Source organism: Sinocyclocheilus grahami, unplaced genomic scaffold, assembly GCF_001515645.1.
Source record: "Sinocyclocheilus grahami isolate Dianchi unplaced genomic scaffold, SAMN03320097.WGS_v1.1 scaffold159.1, whole genome shotgun sequence".
In the NCBI taxonomy this organism is placed as follows: Eukaryota; Metazoa; Chordata; class Actinopteri; order Cypriniformes; family Cyprinidae; genus Sinocyclocheilus; species Sinocyclocheilus grahami.
Window position 1 is genome coordinate 516,718 of NW_015505338.1, and position 23,067 is coordinate 539,784.

At 37.8% G+C, this 23,067-nt stretch overlaps 1 protein-coding gene across 1 annotated transcript in view; it reads left to right on the top strand.

The window, feature by feature from the left end:
- Positions 1–23,067, top strand: part of LOC107592838 (metabotropic glutamate receptor 7-like) — a 128,790-nt gene that overhangs the window by 35,543 nt on the left and 70,180 nt on the right. Inside the window, exon 2 of the mRNA XM_016282407.1 lies at positions 16,028–16,244. Within this exon, the coding sequence (XP_016137893.1) occupies positions 16,028–16,244 (217 nt within the window). The remainder of the gene's footprint in view (positions 1–16,027; positions 16,245–23,067) is intronic.

A 23,067-nucleotide genomic window follows, 5' to 3' on the forward strand; every position in this document is an offset into this window, starting at 1 on the left:
TATATATATATATTTGTCAGACTCACTGGACAAAAATCTCACTGGATTATTACAATTACTGGCAAAATCAATGTTTGGAAATGTAAACTGTGTGTAAAATGATGAAAATGTAAACTGATATTTCCTACTGATACACTACAGCAAAAGATTTAAACGACTTACAACGATTTTTTTTAGTTGGTCAAAAAACTAGTGTTCTAATAATTTTGGCCACCACTGTATATATATCTTCAGATGACTGTAATCACCAGGTTAGAGGAGGTTAGTTTATTGCACCCGTTGATGTTATCCTAACCATTTTTTCATTTATTTTCCTCCGTATCACTGGCAGTTCTGGAATTCTACATCAATCCTACATGGGTCCCCCAGTCCCATCAAAAATGCCATTTCAGAGGCACATTTACATTCAGATGAGGCCCTACTTATTCGCCACATCAAGAGTCCAATATCCAGCCCTTGTGAAATTTATTGGCCATCCTCTTGCTAGATCAAATGCATGTGGTGGCTCAGAGTGCCCTCTCTTCGTATTGCCAAACGTGGTGGCAAAAGCCAAATCAAAGAGACCTCACCGACCCCAAGGGGCCAAGATTATCTTGCTCCACCTAATCATGCACTCATGTAAGCCATTAATGCAACCGCTTCAGGCAGAATCCCAATGTTATCTTGTAACTGATGCTACTTGGTGGTAGTACAAACAAACTGGAATGCTGCGATCATTGACAAATTGAATGAATAAGTACAAACTGTTTGACGGTTACACACAAGGGGCGAACAAACGGATTGTTAATCACCACAAGCTAAAAACAAAGTGAAGCTAACGTCACTTATCTTCTGCTTAGCGTTTCTCTGTTAGCTCTCTTGTTTGTGGAGCATGGTTCATTAGTTTAATGACGGCTACACAGATGGCGACTTCACCCCCTGGGGGTCAGAGCATGTTCTCTTCTCAGCCAGTGACCTGGCATCCAGGACCAAGCCCCCAGCCACCAGAATTGCAAAGCGCTATTATCGGCAATGACTTATACATACAGATTGATTGGTCACACAATAATCAATAATACACCATATGTTTGCAAATTTTTTATAATTCAAATGTGGTCCAATTTGTTTGAGCATTGTTTTATTGCTCAAAATGTGTCAAATAAATGTGTATAATATAGTATATAAATAATTTATAATATAATAAAAATATAATATATACAGTGTGTGTATATGTATGTGTGTTTGAAATTATTTTTTACATATCTGGCATTTGATTGCAGATTTGGTATATTAGTACTTTGGCATTTTGTACCTCTTTCTTTCTTTCACAGCCCTTAAATAATAATAATAATAATAATAATAAATGTTATTTTTATGACAGATTTCATTAAATATGTATACAAACTACTCAAATAACATATTACTTGTTTAGCATTACAATAATGAGAATTTGGGGGTAAACGTTATCAAATGTCATGGAAATAATTTAACTGCACAGTGCAAAGACACTTACATTTATTTATTTATTTATTTATAAGGCAAAACATATGGTTTTGTTTTGTTTAAACCTAAACATCCAGATTGGTATTACAATTAATGCAAACTATACAACTTTAATGCTTCAGTACAGCATGTTGCCAAGTCTGAATAGTTTCACTCAGCTCAGCAGGTTAAAGAAAAATATCTGGCAGACATTTTGCCACTCCTGCTGAAGCTGAATAAGCCTTTGATGCAGTGGAATGGGTATCTATGTGTGAATCGCTGCCAAAATTACTTCTCTTCACTTACTATAATGACTTCAGGGATCCAAGGTGGGTTCAGTCAGTCACAGTGCATGTGCCAGGTTGTATTATTATTGCAATGTATTATTAATGTCAACGTAGCATGTTATACTATTAAGATTACAGCAATTCATTCGGAAATACATTTAATACAAGTTTACATGAGTCACATTTACCTGATTGTGTAAGGTGCAAGACTCAAAGATGAGGTTAAAAAGGTGGTTGGTTGAGTGTTTAACCTCTGAGAACTGCAAGTGAGTGGGTCAAATGCTCCGAATTTGTGTAATACACCGTAACGACCCAAATGCTACAGTCCATTTGCTCAATCTCTATGCACTTTGCTGCACAAAAACATAGCAACACACAAAATTCCAGGTTACTTCATCGACTTTAAGGCTGAAGCTACAGGACAATGTGGATAAACTGAACCCAGCGCATCGGTAACTCATACACCGCTATGCCTCGTAGCCCTAATATTCCCCTCAGGGTCGGTTGGGAAGGGATTGTGTTTGTTTGTCTTATCTTTTTCCGTGCAATGCCATTTCAGGGAGTGCAGGCAGTGATGATCTCCAAACTGCGCCGTTATTGTGAAATCATATCATGTCATCAATAATGTGTCGGTCTTGCCAGGGTTGCTGCATTTCGTGCCTTCAGATGGAATCAACAGATGCAGATAATGTTCATATTGTGCATTATTCAGCTGTTTATTTATATTTTCAACCTCATTTTGTTGCAGTGGATTGGCAGGGAGGGTCAAAAATAATAAAACCAGCTGGGAACCGAATAAGCAGCACCTCTGGGTACAAATTGCAAGAAAATGCAGAATCAGATTACGTCGCATATAATGCAGTGGATATCATTAAGGCTTTATGTTTATGCTTCATAATGCAGTCATATCCTTGGGTAAAAAATGTGGTTTATAGGGCCGTACAATCTCATGATAACTGACTTCAAAATCAGAATCGCCCGTGGTGCATTCAGACATCAGTAATACTGCTATATAACAATACTGATACAAAGAATTGGCTCGTTTTGGATTCATGAATGTGGGTTTGAACGGAATTGGCCATAGCCTACAGGATGCCGAATAAGAATAACTGACAGGAAGAGAGATTGACTAACTTGTGGTTCAAAGAAATGCAACATAGTCACACAATAGGAGTTTCATTACACAAATTTTGTGAGGAAACAATTTTCATTAATTATATATTTTATTTCCTAATATGTAGAATATTGTTTTTTTATGCTAGTATTATACAGATGCTGGTGTTATACCACTGTGCTGATCTATTGTTTATTCCCCAACACAGAATAAATGATAAAGCAGACAATTTATCTTTATGTACAGGTGCACTCCAATTTGTTTGTCATTTACTGATGAAACAGATTTTCATTTTGGAGTGTGATGGCGTGCCGTGTTTTGTCTTAAAATACATCACTACAGTTTGTTCTCGGTGGTCAGTCTTGACAGCATCCTGAGCGCCTCATGGTTCAGTGATGGCAGAAGAATTCCTGGCAGGAAGTCTGTCCTTCTCATTTCTCCCTGTCTCATAGTGCCACTCCTTTTCTCTGTATATCTCTCCATCATGATGTCACACATTTGAGGTGTGAGGTTTTGGTTCCAGAATGTGCTCTACAGAATAAATAAATAAATGCTGTGTTGGAGGTTTTTGCACGGCTAGCTTGAGTTAGTAGTACGTGTCTGGTGAATACTGATGCAGGCAGGCATCTCAGCAGTCTCTGGCTAACGACCACTGAATGTGTCATATGGCTGTTGGCAGGAGGTTCCGGAATCATCTGGCATTGGTTAGCCGAGCGTTATCATAGCCAAGTTGCTTTGGAAACAATACTGGGTTCTTTTATTAGAATAAGCAGATCAAGTTTAATCTCACAGAAAACCTGTCCAGGTCTGTACAACTTCATGCTGAGTGTTTTGAAGCACTAATATTAGCGCTAAACAACTATACTGGTACTAGTACTGCACTATTGCTAGTGCTAGAATCATACTGATACTAGTGCTGTACTATTATACTTATATAAGAACAGTACTAGTATTAATACAAGACAACTAAACTGGTACTATACTACTGTGCTAATGTTAGAATAATATACAGATACTAGTAGTGTAACACTACTTATACTACCACTGTACTAGTATTAATGCTAGACAACTGTACTGGTACTAATAATGCACTAATGCTAGTGATAATGTGAATAATATAACAAGATTAGTACTAGTGCTGAATCATTGTAGTGATACTTCTGCTATATTAATTCTAGTAAGGGAAAATACCCATAAATAGATGCTATGCAACTACACTCATACTAGTACTGTACTGATATTAGTGTTAAACCATTATAATGATGGTATTGTTCAGGGCTGCCCAAACTCGGTCCTGGAGGGCCGGTGTCCTGAAGAGTTTAGCTCCAACTTGCCAACTTACTATATTGATACTAGTACTACACTGATGCTAGTGTTAGAATAATATACTGATATTTCTGCTATACTTGACCGAGTTTGGGCAGCCCTGGTATTGTTGTAGTACTAATATTGGTCTACCATATCAAAACTAGTACTTTACTAATACTAGAAAAATATACCTACTGATATTAGTACTGTACTAATACTATTGTTAGTGCTATACAACTATATGCACTGAGCTAGTTGTAGTGCTAGACAACTATATTGATACTAGTACTACACTGATGCTAGTGTTAGAATAATATACTGATATTTCTGCTATACTCAAACTAGTAAGGCAATAATAGTAGTGCTATGCAACTACACTCACACTGGTACTGTACTGCTATTAGTGTTAAACCACTATAATGATGCTAGTATTATACTACCAATGTTGGACTACTCTATTAAAACTACTAATGCTACAATATTTTAGCTACTGATGTTAGTACTATAATAATACTAGTGATAGATCATTCTACTAACACTAGAAGAGCTGTAATACTTCAGCTGTACAACTATACTCATACTACTTCTGTACTAATGTTAGTGTTGGGCCACTCTACTAATACTAGTACTGTACTAATGCTGATTATAATATGATAAAGCTAATCATACTAGTATTATACTAAAGCTTCTTCTATACTAATTCAAGAATGGCGATAATGCTAGCACTGAACTAGCATTAGTGCTAGACAACTATACTGCTACTAGTACTCCATTAATGCTTGTGCTAGAATAATATACATATAGAAGTACTGTGCTACTAGTGCTAGATCATTATACTGATGCTTCTACTATACTAATATTATTTCTAGAAAGGTATACTGATCCTAGTACTGTTCTGCAATATACTGATACTAATATTAATACTGCTGCTAGATCACTATAATGACACTTCTATAATAATAATACTAGTAAGGTAATACTACTAGTGCTATACTACTATACATGTACTAGCACTACACTAATGCTAATGCTAGAATAACATAGTTACTGATATTAGTATTGTACTGATGCAAGTGCTAGAACACACTATTAATTCTAGTAGGGTGATAATACGTGTGCTATACTAATATACCAATACTAACACTGCAGTAATGCTAGTGTTAGAATAATATAGCTGGCTGGTATTAGTACTGTACTAATACAAGTGCTAGAACACTATACTAATACTTCTACAATACTAGGGCAGGGATAATTTAGCTATACTACTATACTTATATAAGCATTGCATCAATACTAAAATAATATTGCTACTGATAATAGTACCATACTAATTCTAGTGCTATAGATCACTATACTGATACTTTTATGCAAATACTAGTAGGGAAATAATACTAGTGATGCAATACTAAATTTGTACTAGCATGACTAATATAAGTGCTAGACAATTATACTGATACTAGTACTGCACTGATGCTAGTGCTCGAATAATATACTGTTACAAGTATCAAACTTACACTAGTTATATCACTATACTGCTACTTATATCAAGCGAACACTAATAAGGCAATAATAATGGTGTTATACCACAGTACTCATATTAGTACTGTACTGATATTAGTGATGGACCACTATATTAAAGGTGAGGTAAGTGATTTCTGTGATGCAATACTAAATTTGTACTAACATGACTAATATAAGTGCTAGACAATTATACTGATACTAGTACTGCACTGATGCTAGTGCTCGAATAATATACTGTTACAAGTATCAAACTTACACTAGTTCTATCACTATACTGCTACTTATATCAAGCGAGCAATAATAATGGTGTTATACCACAGTACTCATATTAGTACTGTACTGATATTAGTGATGGACCACTATATTAAAGGTGAGGTAAGTGATTTCTGGTAGCCAATGTTGATATTTAAAATCACCAAAACAAACACGCCCCTACCCAAAAAGGTCTCCCCCCCATTTTGAAAGCTTTGCCCCACACATACGTACACAACCCAGGCAACGATTATGACACATGAGCATATTCAAGTAAAAGCCAGCATATATTAGTTCTGTGAACTAATGAGCAAAACCAATGTTACTCACCTATAGAGAAGAAACAAAGCAACGGCGTCCGATCGCAGGCCTTCCCGCTCCTTGAGTTCTCTCCAGCGCTGGAAAACTGATCCGATATTTACACGTGTCCTACTTCTTGCCTTATCGTAAGCCTTCTTTTGTTCTGCAGACATTTTCCTCTTTTGTTTTTTATCAGCCATCTCTATCTTTCTGTCGTCGTTCGCCTCGGCTAATGTCCTTCCTGTGCACTGACTGCTCTCTCATCCCCATCATGAGTAGACACGCCCCTTACTGCTGATTGGCTACAAGTTTGTTTTGATACTCGGCCCGACTCAGTTTTCTAAAGCATTTTTGAAAAAATACATGCCCACCTTTAATAGTAGTACTCTACTAATGGTAGTGCTAGATTAATATAGCTACCAGTACCAGTGCTGTACTATTATTAGTGCTAGATCAATATATTTTCAATATTTATACTATACTAATACTACTAGGGTGATAATGTGTGTGGTATACTACTACACTTAAAGTAGCACTGTGCTAACGTTTTCTAAAGCGTTTTTGAAAAAATACATACCCACCTTTAATAGTAGTACTCTACTAATGGTAGTGCTAGATTAATATAGTTACCAGTACCAGTGCTGTACTATTATTAGTGCTAGATCAATATATTTTCAATATTTCTACTATACTAATACTACTAGGGTGATAATGTGTGTGGTATACTACTACACTTAAAGTAGCACTGTGCTAATATTAATGCTAGAAAACGCTCCAGTTACTGATGTAACTTTAGTTCCCTGAGATAAGGGAACTAGCGTTGCATGAGACACTAAGGGGAAAACTCCCGTCTTACTCTGTACTAAAGCCTGATTTGTTCACGTTTGTGTAGCTGCACAAACAAATGGCGCTTTAGCCCACCAGAAAGGATGGAGTCGACCCCTATATAAGTCGGCTCAGAGCACCATTCATCAGATGAAGGGACAGTCATTGATTTGCGTGCAGCTTATAGCACATTAAGTGACGCAACGCTTGTTCCCTTATCTCAGGGAACCGAGGTTACATCAGTAACCACAGCATTCCCTTTCGAATGTTCTCTACCGTTGCGTGATACGCTAAGGGGAACGCATCCAATCACGCTGCGCTTGCTTTAGCCCACCAGAAAGGATGGAGTCGACCCCTATATAAGTCGGCTCAGAGCACCATTCATCAGATGAAGGGACAGTCATTGATTTGCGTGCAGCTTATAGCACAGCAAGTGACGCAACGCTTGTTCCATTATCTCAGGGAACCGAGGTTACATCAGTAACCACAGCATTCCCTTTCGAACGTTCTCTACCGTTGCGTGATACGCTAAGGGGAACGCATCCAATCACGCTGCGCTATGAGCAGATACAGGACATCCTGCTCTGTGGGCCCAGTCTCGGAGCACTAATAAGGACCCCTGAGAACATGAGCACATTGGGCCCCAAGCTAGTGGCTGAGAATCACTAATATAACCAACTTCACCCAAGGGAAAAGAGTGGTACATTAAACTGAAAGAACTCGTGCCTGTAAAGCAGTGACGTCTAAGTTATAGAATATAGGCAAATGTGGATGGCGACGACCAGCCGACGGACACACTGATCTCACCAATAGAAACTCTGCTGGACCACGCCCAGGAGGAGGCCAACCCTCTAGTGGAATGAGCCCTCACACCTATAGGGCACTGCAAGCCTTCTGAGGCGTAAGCCAAGGCTATCACATCAACAATACAGCGAGAAAGTCGCTGCTTTGTGAGAGAAGGTTCCTCAGCGGAATGGGCCATGGGGCTGCTGCTGAGAGCTGCACTAGCTCTGGGAACCAGTCCTGGTTCCTCCAGAGTGGGGCCACTAGGAGGAGAGAGCACTTGGTCTCCCTGATCCGCCTGACGACCTGAGGAATCAGGGCGATCAGGGGAAATGTGTATAGGCAAGCCCTAGGCCAGTTGTGGGCCAGAGCATCTCGCTGTATCGAGAAGTACTGTATGTGGGGCAGTGAGAGTTGTCTTCTGAGACAAAGAGGTTGACCTCTGCCCTCCCGAAGACTGACTAGATCTCTTGAACCAATTTGAGGGTGAACAGGCCCTTCGGTGAGACCGGTGAGTCGAGGAAAGCCATCTTTTCAGCGTCCCTGATCTCAGTGAGGTTTAACCAGAGGTGGCGCTCCAGCACCACCAAACTGGCCATGGTCTTGCCGATTGCCTGCACCATTGCTTTTGTGGCGTGCAGAGCCAGGTCTGTTGCTGTGCTCAGCTCTTTGAAGCTCTCTTCCGGAGCCGACCACTCGAGGCCCAGATCCTCTACTCACCTGCATTGACAGGATGCAGATGAGTTTGGTTTTTGATTGAGGGGGAAGGACTTCGGGCTCCCCGCCAGAACCTCCCCACTCTTCTGCATCAGATGCTGCCAAGGACATGGAGTCATCGGCGATAATGTCCTCTCTGATATCATCCTTTTTAGATGCACTGAAAGAGACCAAGCCACTCACAGCCGACGAGGGGCGCTGGTCTTCTTGTGTGAAACACAACGGCGAGACGAGAGGGTGCAGCATGCGGGCGCTGAGCCGACGTGACACTGCTCGAACCCACTGAGAAGGACCCGCTGCTCTGCTGTTTCTTTCTCTTAGGAGAGAAAGGAAACAGGAAAGCTGAACGAGGGCGACCGCCTTCGTGAAAAAAGGCGATCCGCGAGCGGAGACGGGAAAGACTCATACTCTCACAATGGGAGCATGAGCCTTCAGTGAGTGCAGCTTCTGCATGGGCACTGCTGAGACATGAGACGCACACACTGTGCCCGTCCGTCTCATGCAAGGGATCCTTGCACGAGCTACACTCGCGGCACAACATTTGCAACAACATGCGCTGAAATTTGCTCTTTAGAAAATTCGCTCTCTGTCTTGCTCTTCAAGTGCCGGATGGCCGCAGGAGCGTCTTCAACAGCGGCGAGCAGAGCTGGAGCTTCTTCTTCCTCGGCTTCTTATTGGCTTCTTCCAGAGTCAGCAAAGAGATGTTCATCGTCGCTGAAGGAGAATGATCTGATGAATGGCGCTCTGAGCCAACTTATATAGGGGTCGGCTCTGCCCTTTCTGGCGGGCTAAAGCGCCATTGGTTTGTGCAGCTACATAAACGTGAACAAATCAGGCTTCAGTACAGAGTAAAACAGGAGTTACTAATGCTATTGCTATATCGCTATACTGATACTTTTACTATATTAATGCTAGTAAGGTAATAATACTCATGTTATACTACTATACCTTCATCAGTCCTATAACATTATGGTGATACTAGTACTCTACTGATAGTGGTCTTATACTACTGTACTGGTACTAAAACAGTACTAATACTAATGCTAGTCCAGTACCCTCATACTAGGAATTTTTTTAATAAAAAATTTAAAAAGTCACTAAAATGTTTAAATCATTTAGTTTATGCAATATATAATTGCCTTTATTTAAAAATGTTATAATTTATATTTCTGCTATCAAATATAGACATTTTCTTGATAGGCTTTGTGTGCCTTAAAATTATTTTACATTTTCATCTTTATAATATCATCGTAAATTAGCAGTGGGACTGTCTTTGAGACTTACTATTCACAATAGTGTAGAAAATAAATTTGAAATAAACTATTTACCCACTTCATGTGTATTTAAACTCACAAACAGGACATTGAAATAAAACTAAATGTCTTCTGCATCAATGTCATTCACAGTCCGATGAGAGCATGCAGCCTCAGTAATTAGCTTGAGCTGGAAATGATATCCCTCTCCGGAGTTTTACCACCTACTGCAGGATGGCCGGGCTCAGTGACAGGACCAGCTGTCTCTCTCTCCACTGGCAATAGAAATGTGTCCCTCTCAGAGAGGAACAGCCTGTCTGTTATCAAAGTTTTGCCCTCCATCGGATTCAGACTTTTCATTTAGCAGTGCTACTTTACAGTCACTGCACAGTACATCTTGACATGAATGTAAAGAAACAGAGAAACTGAAACTATAATTGTGTGAATTGCATTTATGACAATGTTGTGTGTTCAGCTGTATTCAGAAAGCCAAAAATTAAGACTCTCACTAGGCTTGTTATAAAAAGTTTTTTTTTTTTTAAATACATAAAATAAATGTAACATGTACTGTCTCCATAATTTGACTATAATTACCTTGAACCTAGTTTAAATTGACCAAATTTAACATTTCGTTCTAAACTGTTCCAAAAAAAATTATATATATATATATATGTATATATATATATATTAATGGCATTTGTTTTATTCTATTGACATTTACACTAAGTAAATATTTTACTCATGTTTACAATATACAATTTATATATGTATTTGAAAATGCATGAAAATTAATTGCAAGAGGATCATCATCAGTGTAGACAGTACCGCCGCTCCCTATACGCAGAGTACGCAGTTTCCATAGGGCACCATTAATATTAACATATACATACTGTATACAGTACATAAATAAAAATCTAAACATTAACATATATATTATATATACAGTAATTATAAAAAAACACATTTTATGATGAACGCAGTGCCATTCCCGCATCTGCGCCCGTGCTCGCTCCCACCTCATGTTTGCGGCTGAATACAAATGATCATTATAATTAATGGACAACTAAGCTATATCAGGGAAAAGACATCAGCAGTCCAGCGCAGAGCAAATAAAAATAAAAAAAAGCTTGAGATGAAGCCTGTGCATCACTTTCAGATAACGTTCATAATCCTGTGAAACTTTTTTGACTGCTGACGTTAGTAACGTGATTTAATATCGGTAATAATTTCACCACCACCACCAACAACGCATCTGACTTAATATTCTAGTTTCCATGACTTAAAATGTATTATATTAAAACAATGAGGCAGTAATGATTGGTTAATTAATAATAATCATATGGTTGCATTGAATAACACTGTTAAAATACATAATGTAATACAAACTAAACAATTTATATTATTACAAATGCCTGCAAAGGGCACCAAAGTACACTTACAGGATGATCAAATCCTTGTTTAATATTGACCAAACATTTAATTCAAATATCCACTTCATATCCAGTAGTAAAACTGCTTAATTTTATTTTGTGTGATTTCTGAATGTTTGAGACCATAAAATCAATCATACAACGGTATTAATAAAATCATAGCCATAGGTAACTGTCTAGGGCTACAATTGTAATTTATAAATAATACAATTGAATTACAATTTATTTATTTACTTTTATATTTTATTAAAGTTCTAATTTGACCCCTTATAGTAGGTGTTTTTTTATTTTTTGTTTTTTTTGTGGGAGGGGGCACAACAGTACTATTCTGCTTAGGGCACCCATTTGGCCAGCAGTGGCCCATTAAAAAGTTTGAAAAACCTAGGTTTAGAAGATAATTCTATGCATAACTACGATGATGTTGTTAAATAAATCTAATAAAAATCGATTTTGTTAACTGAAATAAAGCTAAAATATAAATATCACATGAAAACCTTAATAAAAAATGAAAAGTTAAACTAAGTTGAAGTACTTAAATTACTAAAACTGAAATAAAATGTTTTTTTTTACTTAAAATTACTATATACCCAAGCTAAAATGAAAACTGAAAACATACAAATAAAAGCTTATTCTAAATATTAATAAATAATATATAAATATAGTAAAATAGCTATTTTTGTTATTATTTCTGCAAATGTATATTTTTGTACATAGCAATAATATTCTATTAAGTCTTGTCTGTGGAGAAGCATTAAAATATGATTTAATTGGTACTTCATACATGGTTCATATGATAATAAACAACTTTGAGTGAATTTAGCACTGATAATAAAACGAATTATATATATATATATATATATATACAGTGGGGGAAAAAAGTATTTAGTCAGCCACCAATTGTGCAAGTTCTCCCACTTAAAAAGATGAGAGAGGCCTGTAATTTTCATGAGTACAGGCGAAACCATGTCAGGTGCAACTTAAAAGATTAAAAACAACTAAGCAGCAATATAAAAATTAAGATAAAAAGACATTAATAAACGTCTCTCACTCAAACTCAATTGGTTAAACAATAGGATTCGAGACGGACATGAAAAGGTCGATTTGGACCCAACACTACCAAAATAATTTTAACTAAATAGGGTAATTAATCAGGCTACTGTAAATTTAGGACTTGCATATGTAAATTACCTCTGTTATCATTGGCTAGCTTCCACATACAGGGCTTTTCTGTTCTAAAGGTTAGAAAATGTCTACAAAGTACACCTTTACATCCAAAACATTTTCAATGTTGTTGTACCAAAAAAAGATTTTATAATTTGCTACCTACCATGCACAATTTATCCTTATTTTTTCTAAAGTGTCAATGAACTGTTTGAATGATGACTTCTTGCTTCAGGACCTTGACTTGAGTTGAAAGAGGCAACTTGTAATTGCTTCATCTGGTGAAGGTAGTGCAAAAATGTCTTCCATATAACAAACAAAAACAGTCGTATGTATATAGTCGCTTTCTGACTGACTCATGCTTTAACTATGAAACTTGGTAACTCTGCAAAAACTGAAAGCTGTATCATTACCTTTAGGAAAAATACAATTAAGAAGTTGTTTGTGAAGTTTGTGAGTTGGTTTCATGAAAGTGTCTCAGGGTGTCTGACAGGAAGTCATATTTTTGGTAAATGCAGGTTTATTAAAGGTTTCCCCACATCTTTTAACTAATACATTTCCACAACTTATATAATATATATAAAAGTTTGAACCAACCTCATCACATTTTTAGCTTCCATTCCTTCTCCCTTTCCCCATAATTCCTTGTCCTTCTCCTGCTGTATTTTGTTTCTTCATTGCAATAACACAATTAAAGTTTAATATGCAGTGCATAAATATGCTTTGTTCCCCCTTTTCTTTCCAAAAGATTCTGAGATTTCCAAAAAATTGCATTCACGCTGCGAGAGCCAATATAGTTGCATGCCAGGAGAAAGATTTAGCAAAGAAACTGACAGCTTGCAAAGTAGTTTTTAGGAAAACACATTGTTCAATACAGCACAGAGCTTTCAATGCAATAATAATGGATTCTGTTTTCAATGCAACATGATCGTTACTGTTGTGTTTTCATCTTATGTATCACTAAATACGCTGGTGTTTTTTTCTCAAAAGCGCACAGTTCTCACGTCCACCCCCATGTTTCTGTCCTTATATATTTTCCTACTTGCCAAATGATTTAATGGAAAAGCTTAGCTCACCATTAAATCAAGCAAGATCAAAAGGCTAATTGAAAAAAACAGCGTTTGGCTAAAGTTTGTTGGCTGTCGAGCAGGAAGCCCTCTTCAGAGGAGGGAATTAACTTTGAGAAGAATTCATCTGGCCCGACTTGGTCAAAGATCAAGTAATCCCAGACCTGTGTCAAATGGAGAAAAAGCATGAAGATAATTGCAAAGAAAACCCTGAGCGCAAGTCAAGTCAAACTCATTTAGAAGTTTTCAAAGGATATGTTGAATTTCTTAGACGCCCACTGGAGCGTTGACCTTTAGGATGGTGTTTGTGTGTACTAGTAGCTATATAGTACTACTAGTAGCTGATTTAACTGAATATTAGCATATTTAATACAGTTCCATGATCCGTAATCATTATTCATGGCCAGTTTATTTTCTCAATTCACTCACCAGTTCCAGGTCTGTTTTTTTTTTTCACTCCAAGTGTCCCATTGACTTTCCCATAAAGTCTTTCATATTGGTATGTTAATGTGTTTTTCCCCCAGATATGTACTTGAAAAGAACATAACATTTTATTTTTGTTCACTAGCCTTTTGAGGGTCATTTCAAGGTTACTTTACTGTGTTTACTGAGTAAACAGAGAAAAATGTCACATGAAGCCTGGGCACAGCGTTCTTTTGCATGCCTTGATAATATAACTGTGAATTGCTCAGAATTTGAGTGCAAGACTTCTAACGCAGAAGATGTGACAAAGCATCTGTCAGAAAATAGAAAACATGCCTGGGCTTTGGTGGATAATACGGGATATTGTTAGCTTGCTAGCGAGGGCTGCTGAAGATTAGCTTATCTTAAATTGTGTGAAGACATTTACATATCCAGGTCCCCCTTAATACTGAAATTTGACTCAAAGCAAGTGGGTATTGAACACACTGGAAAATAGCCCGAATGTTGTTGGCCGTCATTGATGATCATCTGGGGTCTGTTGCCTCAGCCAAGGACATTTTCATAACTTCATAACAAGCTTTGTTCCAGGAGATAGTTCACCATTTTCGAGAGGTTGAATCATCACATTTCAGAGTTGAAGTCATCCTTGACTGTATATTAGGAGGACATGGGAGTAGAATCGGTGCGATTTAATGCTAAATGGTGTTAAGTGATCGTTTTAGTGTTTGTGTATATTCTCAACATGACCTCTTCTGAGGTGAACGACTTAAATGTGGCACTTGCTGTTTCATTACATAACTGAAAAAACAATGAGTATATTATGCAGCTTGTCCAAGATGATAAATGTGGTGCTGCGGCTTGCACCGACAGCTGGTGGGTGATGTGAAAGTCTATTTCTGTTTGTTTCTGATATCTGCCAAACACCAAATTTGTATTATGCATATGCCAAACTGCAGCGGATTGGTCTTTATGCTTTACCATATAGTCAGGCACAATTAGGGCTGGGTGACATTACTAAAAATGCATATAGATACTGTATTTTGATTGTATTCAATATGTTTCAGTATTAATGTAATTGCTGCTATTATTTTTTTCTTCAACTGGAAGAATCATAATTTTAATCATTGTTGTCAAGAATATTCAAAATTTTTTATAATTTTGGGTCTTCTTAACATGAAGATAACAGGTCTAATTTTTGCATCAATGTAAATGGGTTTAAAATGCATTTTTATATTTATTTTTTTGTATGTGAAAATTATTTTGTCATGTGTTATGTTAAGTAAACTTTTTGGTGACACTAGCCTTTACATATAATGCATTATACAAATATTGTTAATGCATTAATTTTGCTGTAATGCACCTTTGCATGTTCTCCCTTTCTTTATATTTATTATAATATAATTTATTATAATGCATTTATTTATTCATTGTTACACCTTTAGAAAGTATAATGCATTAAAACACATAACAAACAGCCAATTTCACATGTAACAAGGAATCTGCAAATTTTATTATACATTTTTAACTGTGTTTACAATTACTTTTGAATGATATTCATAATATATGTTAATGTAATCCATTATATCTTTTCGTAAATAATTGTAACCACAATTTTCTATTATATATGCATTATACATAAAGACTACAAGTAAAAGTGTTACCAACTTTTTTACAACCAAAAATTTCAACCCAGCGCAACATTGAACACACAAATTACAGTGACACTCAACAACCATACATTTAAGAAAAAATACATTCTGTTCAATAAAATTAAGGTTTGAGGAAAAAATCCAATAGCGTTACATTAGCCCATTTATGTAAGAATCACTTACGTCAGTAGAGAGAGATCCAAAATCAGTGCAGCTTTGTCTCAGTTTCCATTTTATATAAGTTTAATTGCAAAAACCCACAGTAGATCAGCATTCATATTATGACCGTCAAAAAGACAGCCGGCAGATAAAATTGCCTATGAATGTTTGAGTAATTGACATTCAATACGGAATCACGGCGGGAAATACTGCATCATTTTCCTTTATAAGAGCTGACGGAAATAAAAATTGGGCCAACTCCGTTTAGCAACCGCAGCGACAGTGAATCTAACCGCCTTCTTTTCACCTTGTTTCAGATTCCGCAGATCAGCTACGCCTCCACCGCTCCAGAGCTGAGCGATGACCGCCGATATGATTTCTTCTCTCGCGTCGTACCTCCCGACTCCTTCCAGGCGCAAGCCATGGTGGACATAGTGAAACTGATGCGGTGGAACTACGTGTCTACAGTGGCCTCGGAGGGAAGCTACGGCGAGAAAGGAGTCGAGGCCTTCATGCAGATTTCCAGAGAAGCGGGTGAGTCTGACAAAACAATAAACAAAGTCTTTGAAGATAAAGTCCTGAAAAACTCAAAGCAGTCTCTGCATAAGTAAACAGAAGTGTTGTTTGTTAAGACTTATTTTGGTTGTACTAATAACAACCTGTCAGTTTCGTCAGTGTTTACAGATTATATTTTTAAAAACAAGCAATGTTTGGATTGCTTTACTCATTCATCTCTACTATACAAAGTCGATTGCATGAGATGGCTTCAAACCAGCAATTCGCAGTGTTTCCCCCAACAAGTAGCTCACCTCTCAAATAAATGAATATGTAAATAACACAATTGTCTCTTAACAGCGGGGATGTTGTGTCTCTGAGACACTTTTCACACAAATGTCTTGCAAAACAAATTGTGATGTGCCCCAAGGAAAGAAGATTAATTCCAGATGTCTCCCTCATTAGTGAGTGAAGCCAATTATTGGAGCCTGACTTTTAGGACACAGATTAGATGGTAAGGTGTAACCTGACATGATAAGTAATTGGGGTTGCTTAATGGGGCCTATGGTATGTCAACAAAATAACCTCATGATTGTTTCATGCTCCTTAAGAAAAGTGTGAGAAGTCTTGTAGGGACGGTCAATTTGTAAACAAACCATTTGTTGCATTGTTTAATGAATCTATTGAACTGGTCCGCAAAATCAGTCTTTGCTCATGGCTGTTTGGCAGGATCTGTAATGAAATGAAACAGCCCAAGCGGTTCTTCATCTCACAGAATCATTGCACCAAGATTAATTTCATAATGAGTTTGGTTACCTTAAAGACTCATCAAACCAAAAAACATTGAAGTGGTTCCATAAAACAATTCAACCGACTTTTTTGAAATCAGTTGTATTAACAAATTGATAAATACACCTATGTGTACAAAACTGAAAATTGACCAAATGCAATATATAATATAAAAATGGCTAGTTTTATTGTGAATGATTCGTCAGCTTGAGTCGTTCAGCTTGATTCAGAATGTTTTGTCAGTTATTCAAAAGTCATCTTTTTCGACTTCATCCTTATTTTTTTAAACCTTTCATGATCCAGTCAATTTCAGATGGAAAAAATAAATACAATCCCACCATGTTTTTTATATATTTAATGTTCTATTTATACTGAAATACATCGCATTATAGAAGGAAAATAGATGCCATTTTTGACTTTAGGAAAGCACAACACAATCTCATAGCAATTTGTAACTCTATTTAACATTTTGGCAAATTGGCAGCTAATTTGCACGGTCTCATTCATTAGATTTTGTATAATATGCCTACACCTCACAGAGAATTAATTCTATCTGTGGGCACAATATATATTTTTTTCCTGCATGTCATGTGTGGAGCTCCATACAATTCACATTGTGCAAATTCATACAAAATCGACACCTCAATAAATACCTTCATATTCCTGTGAGATAGAGTTGGAGGGGAGATTAAGCATGTTGTAATGTTTTGGCTAAATGTATCGCATAATTATTTAAAAAAAAAAAAGCACAGCATTTTGAGTGTGAAGTGCCTCAAGAGCTAGAGGGAAAGACTTCTTATGATATGTGCTAAGGCTTCCCAAGGAGACTTTGGCGCAGAGGTCAGTATGTTGGCAAAAACAACAGTGCTCAGAGCTGTTTGGCAGAGTCTTTCACTGTGGTTGCTTTATGGCCACAAATTTAGGCGGATAATGAATGTTCTTTTACTGTACATTTACTGATAGGGACATTGAGCCTCATTCATGGAACACAACAGAAGAAACAGTATTATAACCTGCTATGTCAAATTAAGCTTTAGCGTTAGTTCTTCCAGGTCACGTGAGTCAAGCTTGCATCAGCTGATTCTCAGCTGATCACATCTACCTATAGACACCGACACCTATCGCGGCATTCCTATATAAGCTGTATTCAGTATTATTCAGCAGCTTTTCAGCTTGCTTCGGAGCAAATTACCCTCCTCCATCCCCAGCTCCACCTTTCGCCACAGTCAGGACTTAGCTTTCTGATATTCCTTGCTAATCAGACTCCTTTATCTTGAATAAAGTGTTACACTTAAATATCATTGAGTATATTAATGATATCTGCCTTGTTCTGTTCTGTTAACCCTAGGGGGGTTATTATTGCTGCTCTCCCTGCTCATTCATGACAGGCTGCATGGATGGGCAGGGAGGTTTTTTGCCCAGAACAGAACCATACCGCCAAACCAAACTTTATGCTAAGTATCTATCATTCTGACGATAGTGGTCCTGACAGAAATATATTTAGTTCTGTTAACCCTAGGGGGGTGGGGGGTTCTGCTCTCCCTGCTCATTCATGACAGGCTGCATGGATGGGCAGGGAGGTTTTTTGCCCAGAACAGAACCATACCGCCAAACCAAACTTTATGCTAAGTATCTATCATTTTGACGATAGTGGTCCCGACAGAAATAAGAATTTTGAATTCAAAATCCAAAATGTCATATAGAAATCTGTGAGTAACTATCTTTATGTTGTAGCAGCTCTGATATGGATTCTCTCTGGATTCACAGAGGCTTTTCAGCACTCAGCGAATTCTGTTAATTGGGCTTACTGTCCAATTTAGCAGTGAGGTGGAATATATATCTTCTGTCAGTGCGGTGGAGTTCAGGTTAGCAAAATTTCTCGCTTATTCACGAGTCTTTTATCACAAGTATTTTTGCAGTCTTTATTTTGAAATTAAACCAAACGAAAAACCTACGTCCACACCTACCTTCAGGTATTTATCATCTTCTCTTCGCATGCCAGATTTGCCAACCACCCCAGCTTGTTCATTAATTTTTATTTATGAAGCGATTATGGCTGACAGTAGCGCAGTCTCAGTTGAATGGCCGCTCCTAAAACCTGACTGGTTAGGATCCAGTTTTTTATTTTAGGTCTGACGGAATACAAATCAATGAAGATTAATAAAATTAAACCCCGCCCTTTTTCATTGTTGAATATCATTTTAGTTTGAAAAATGGCACATTTTGGACTTAAAATGGGTTGGAAATGCTTTAAAAAAAATTTTTTTTTAAATTTATTTATTGCAGTTGTTAAGTTGCTCCGAGTAGTTGCTAGGGAGTTCTGGGTGGTTGCTAAAGCAATGCTAGCTGCAGGGTACAAGTTGTTTTGAGTGGCAGTTAATGCATTGCATAGTTGCTAAAAGTGTGTGCACTCCAAACGTGAATAGAATATTCGATTTGCGTTATCTCTCTAGATTACTTGCGGGATGTTTTTGTGTCAGTCACTTGAATAAAAACATTGCATCATGTAATGCTCTCCTCTATTTTCTGATACAACTGGACATGTCAATAAGTTCTTCGCTGATTGGCTTGTGTGACAAGGTGTCGTGCGGATTTTTCAACTTGCACGGAAGATGCGATTGAGGCGTATATCGCCCGGTGTGAATACACATCTATTCTCGTCTTTGCATTGACTTAATAAGGGGTTCTGTGTGATTTATAAAATTGCCGTGGTAGTAAGGGAGGTCTGGGTGGTTGCTAAGGCATTTCTAGCTGCAGGAGGTTGTTACGAGATTTTCTTTTTAATAGAGTATTGCTAGGATATTACTTTAAAGTTGCTAAGTTGTTCTGAGTGGTTGTTAGCACACTGATGCGTAGTTGCTAAGGTGTTCCTTGCTGAATATAATTTTAGATTAAACTTTTACATTATGGAATTAAAATGGGTTTTGAATGCTTTTTTTGTTCTGAGTGGTTGCTAGGGAGTTCTGGTAGTTGCTAAGGCATTGCTAGCTGCAGGGTGTTTTTATAAGATTGCTAAGATGTTCTGAGTGGTTGTTAGGATCTTGCTTTTCAGCTGATATGTTGTTCTGAGTGCACTGATGCACAGTTGTTAAGGTGTTCTGTCTGATCCTTAGCATTTCGCTATGTGGTTGCTAGGGTGTTGTGGGTGATTACTAAGGCATTTCTAGAAGCAGGGTGTGTTACAAGATTAAAATGTTCTGAGTGTTTCTTAAGATCTTGCTTTGCAGTTGCTAAGTTGTTCTGAGTGGTTGTCAATGCACTGAAGTGCATTTGTTAGGGTGTTCTGTGTGATTGTTTTTTATATACATTTTGATATGTGTTTGCTAATGCCGAGTTCACACTGCACGATTTTCAAACTCGTCGGATCGCCGTTGTTTTCACACTGCGTGACTATCTGGGGTAGCATTCAGTTGCTGCTGTTTTCACATTGCACGATGGATCGGCGACAGGGGGTTTCACATTGCATGACTTCACAATAGGAAGAATCGCCGACAGCTCTGTCTGGTGCAGGGTTGCCAGGTTTTCGCTACAAAACCCACCCAATTACTACTCAAAACTAGCCTGAAAATAGCCCAATTGCTTTCAAGGGGGGCATTTGGGGGGGTAAAATAAAAAAAAAAATTTTGGCAGGGTTCTGCTGGTACAATTCATATTCCAGGGCCTAAATATCACGTTATTGGGGTTGCTTCAACCTGCTGACATAAAAAACAACCGGTGGCAATCGCGGATTTGGCAACACTGGCCCGCAAACTACGTTTCATATAACTCCTCCCCGAACTTCCCGCTGCCCTGTATCTTGGTCTCTCATTGGCTGTAGGTCATCGCCAATGTGTTTTTCAGTCAGAACTCATTTCACACAGCGTGATTGTGAATCGCTGAAAGCTCCAGATATTTAGCATGCCACGTATTTCACAGGCGTCGGCGACGTGTCGGCGATTCCCTCAGATCGCGTCTTTGATATTTCACTCTGCGTGATTGTCACTCGTGTGAACGAGCACCGATTTGCCTCCGATTTCGGGCATTTGTCGGCAATTTCGCAAAACCTGTCAGCCAGTGAAAAATCGGGCAGTGTGAACTCGGCATAAGGAGTTGTGAGTAGTCGCTAAGGTAATGCTAGCTGCAGGGTGTTACTATAAGATTGTTAGGTCTTCTGAGTGGTTGTTAGGATGTTGCTGTGCAGTTGCTAAAGTGTTCTGCTTGATTGTTAACATTTGGTTTCTAGGAAGTTGTGGATTGTTGCTAATGCATTGCTAGCAGCAGAGTGTTGTTAAACGATGGTTAAGATGTTATGAGTGGTTGCTAGTGCAGTTGCTAAGGTGTTCTGTTTACTTTGTGGTTTCTAGGGTGTTGTTGGTGGTTGCTAAGGCATTTCTAGCTGCAGGGTGTTGTCATAAGATTGCTAAGATACTCTGAGTGTTGTTAGCACACCAATGTGCAGTTTCTAAGGAATTATGTTGTTGCTAGGATATTCTGAGTGGTTGTTGGCATTTTGCTATTGGATTTTGGGTGTATGCTAATGCATTGTTAATAACTTTAGGATTTTTTTTTTATGTTGAAAGCTTATTACAGATTTTATGCAGATTAATTTTGTCATTTTCCAGAATATTGAAATTACATTACTATCATTTTACCTCTTTTAGGAAACAAAAGAGAGCACTTTTTAGTCTTTTGTGTTTTAAAATGTTCTTAGCTTTGGAATAATGATAGTGTACCAATATTTTCACAATCATTTCTAGTTTTTATAGCTTTTTCACAGCTGACTTGACTGATCACACGTTTTCACATTTTGCACATCATCTTGTACTTAACGTCGTCTAGATTTTGTCCATAGATTTTGTGTGCATCCAATAAAATTCAGGACATTCCAAGGACTAACCTGTCTTTAATACTGCAGTGAAGTGACTTCAAGTGTTGTCTGATATCTCATCAACATTTCAACAGATCCTGCCGAGGATGTGATTTGGTTTAGAGTAATTAGAGTGTTCAGATGGTCTTACCCAAATAAACACACTCATACCTGAGATGAGGGCAGCCAAGGAGAAAACGGATTGATTCATATTAAATGAGAGTTTGTTTGTCAAATGGCTTTTTGTGGTTTGGATGTAATCAAGCTCTCAGAGATTGTAGAGGTGTAACAGGAAATCTTCTACTATAAATAAAAGTTTTATTTGGTGAGCTAAAACAGATGTCGCTGCTCTGAGTGGTTGTTAAAATATTACTGTGCAGTTTCTAAGATTTTCTGAGTGGTTGCTAGGGCATTGCTAGCTGAAGGGTGTTGTTTTATGGTTGTTAAGAAGTTCTGAGTGGTTGTTAGTATGTTGCTAAGTGGTTGCTACAGTGTTCTGGGTGGTTTGTGAGGCATTGCAAGGTGCAGCTGAGGTTGTTAAAGGGATCATAGGATGCACATTTTCCACAAGTTGATATGATTCTTTAGGGTCTTAATGAAAAGTCTATAACATAGTTTGGTTCAAATTTCTCAATGGTAGTGTAAAAAACCCTGTCAAAAACAGCTATTTACAGAGCACGCCATTTTGTAGCATTTTCCTTTAAATGTTAATGAGCTCTGCTGACCCCGCCCCTCTCTTCCGAGCTTCTCTCAGAGAGACTGTTTACTTTAGCCGCATTCATCGTGAAACTTGATAATTAGCACATTATTAGGAAAGGCGATTTGCAAAGATTCATAAAAAAAAACCTTACACTCACTTCTTCTGTAGATGAAGCTAGATCACGAATGATTCACGCGAACATAGACGCATTTATGTAGATCGGGGGAGCATTCCCCTCAAAAACAAACGTAATGCACTGCGTCTTCAGCAGCTCAGATGTCAGGAGTAAATGACGACTGCTATGTTCATTATTACATCCAACAACAGAACACCTCAATCGCTTAGGTGTCATTCTTGTCTATGTCTGCTCCGGTGGTGAAACAATGGTGGACTGATGATGACAGCTCACTCAGGGCGGGTCTAAGGTAAGACGCCAGTCTAGTCTGTCCTGAAACGCTACTCTCAATCAAACTATCATGGGAGGGGCCTGTCTGTGTGACTGAGATCGGCTCGATTTGAGAAAGGGG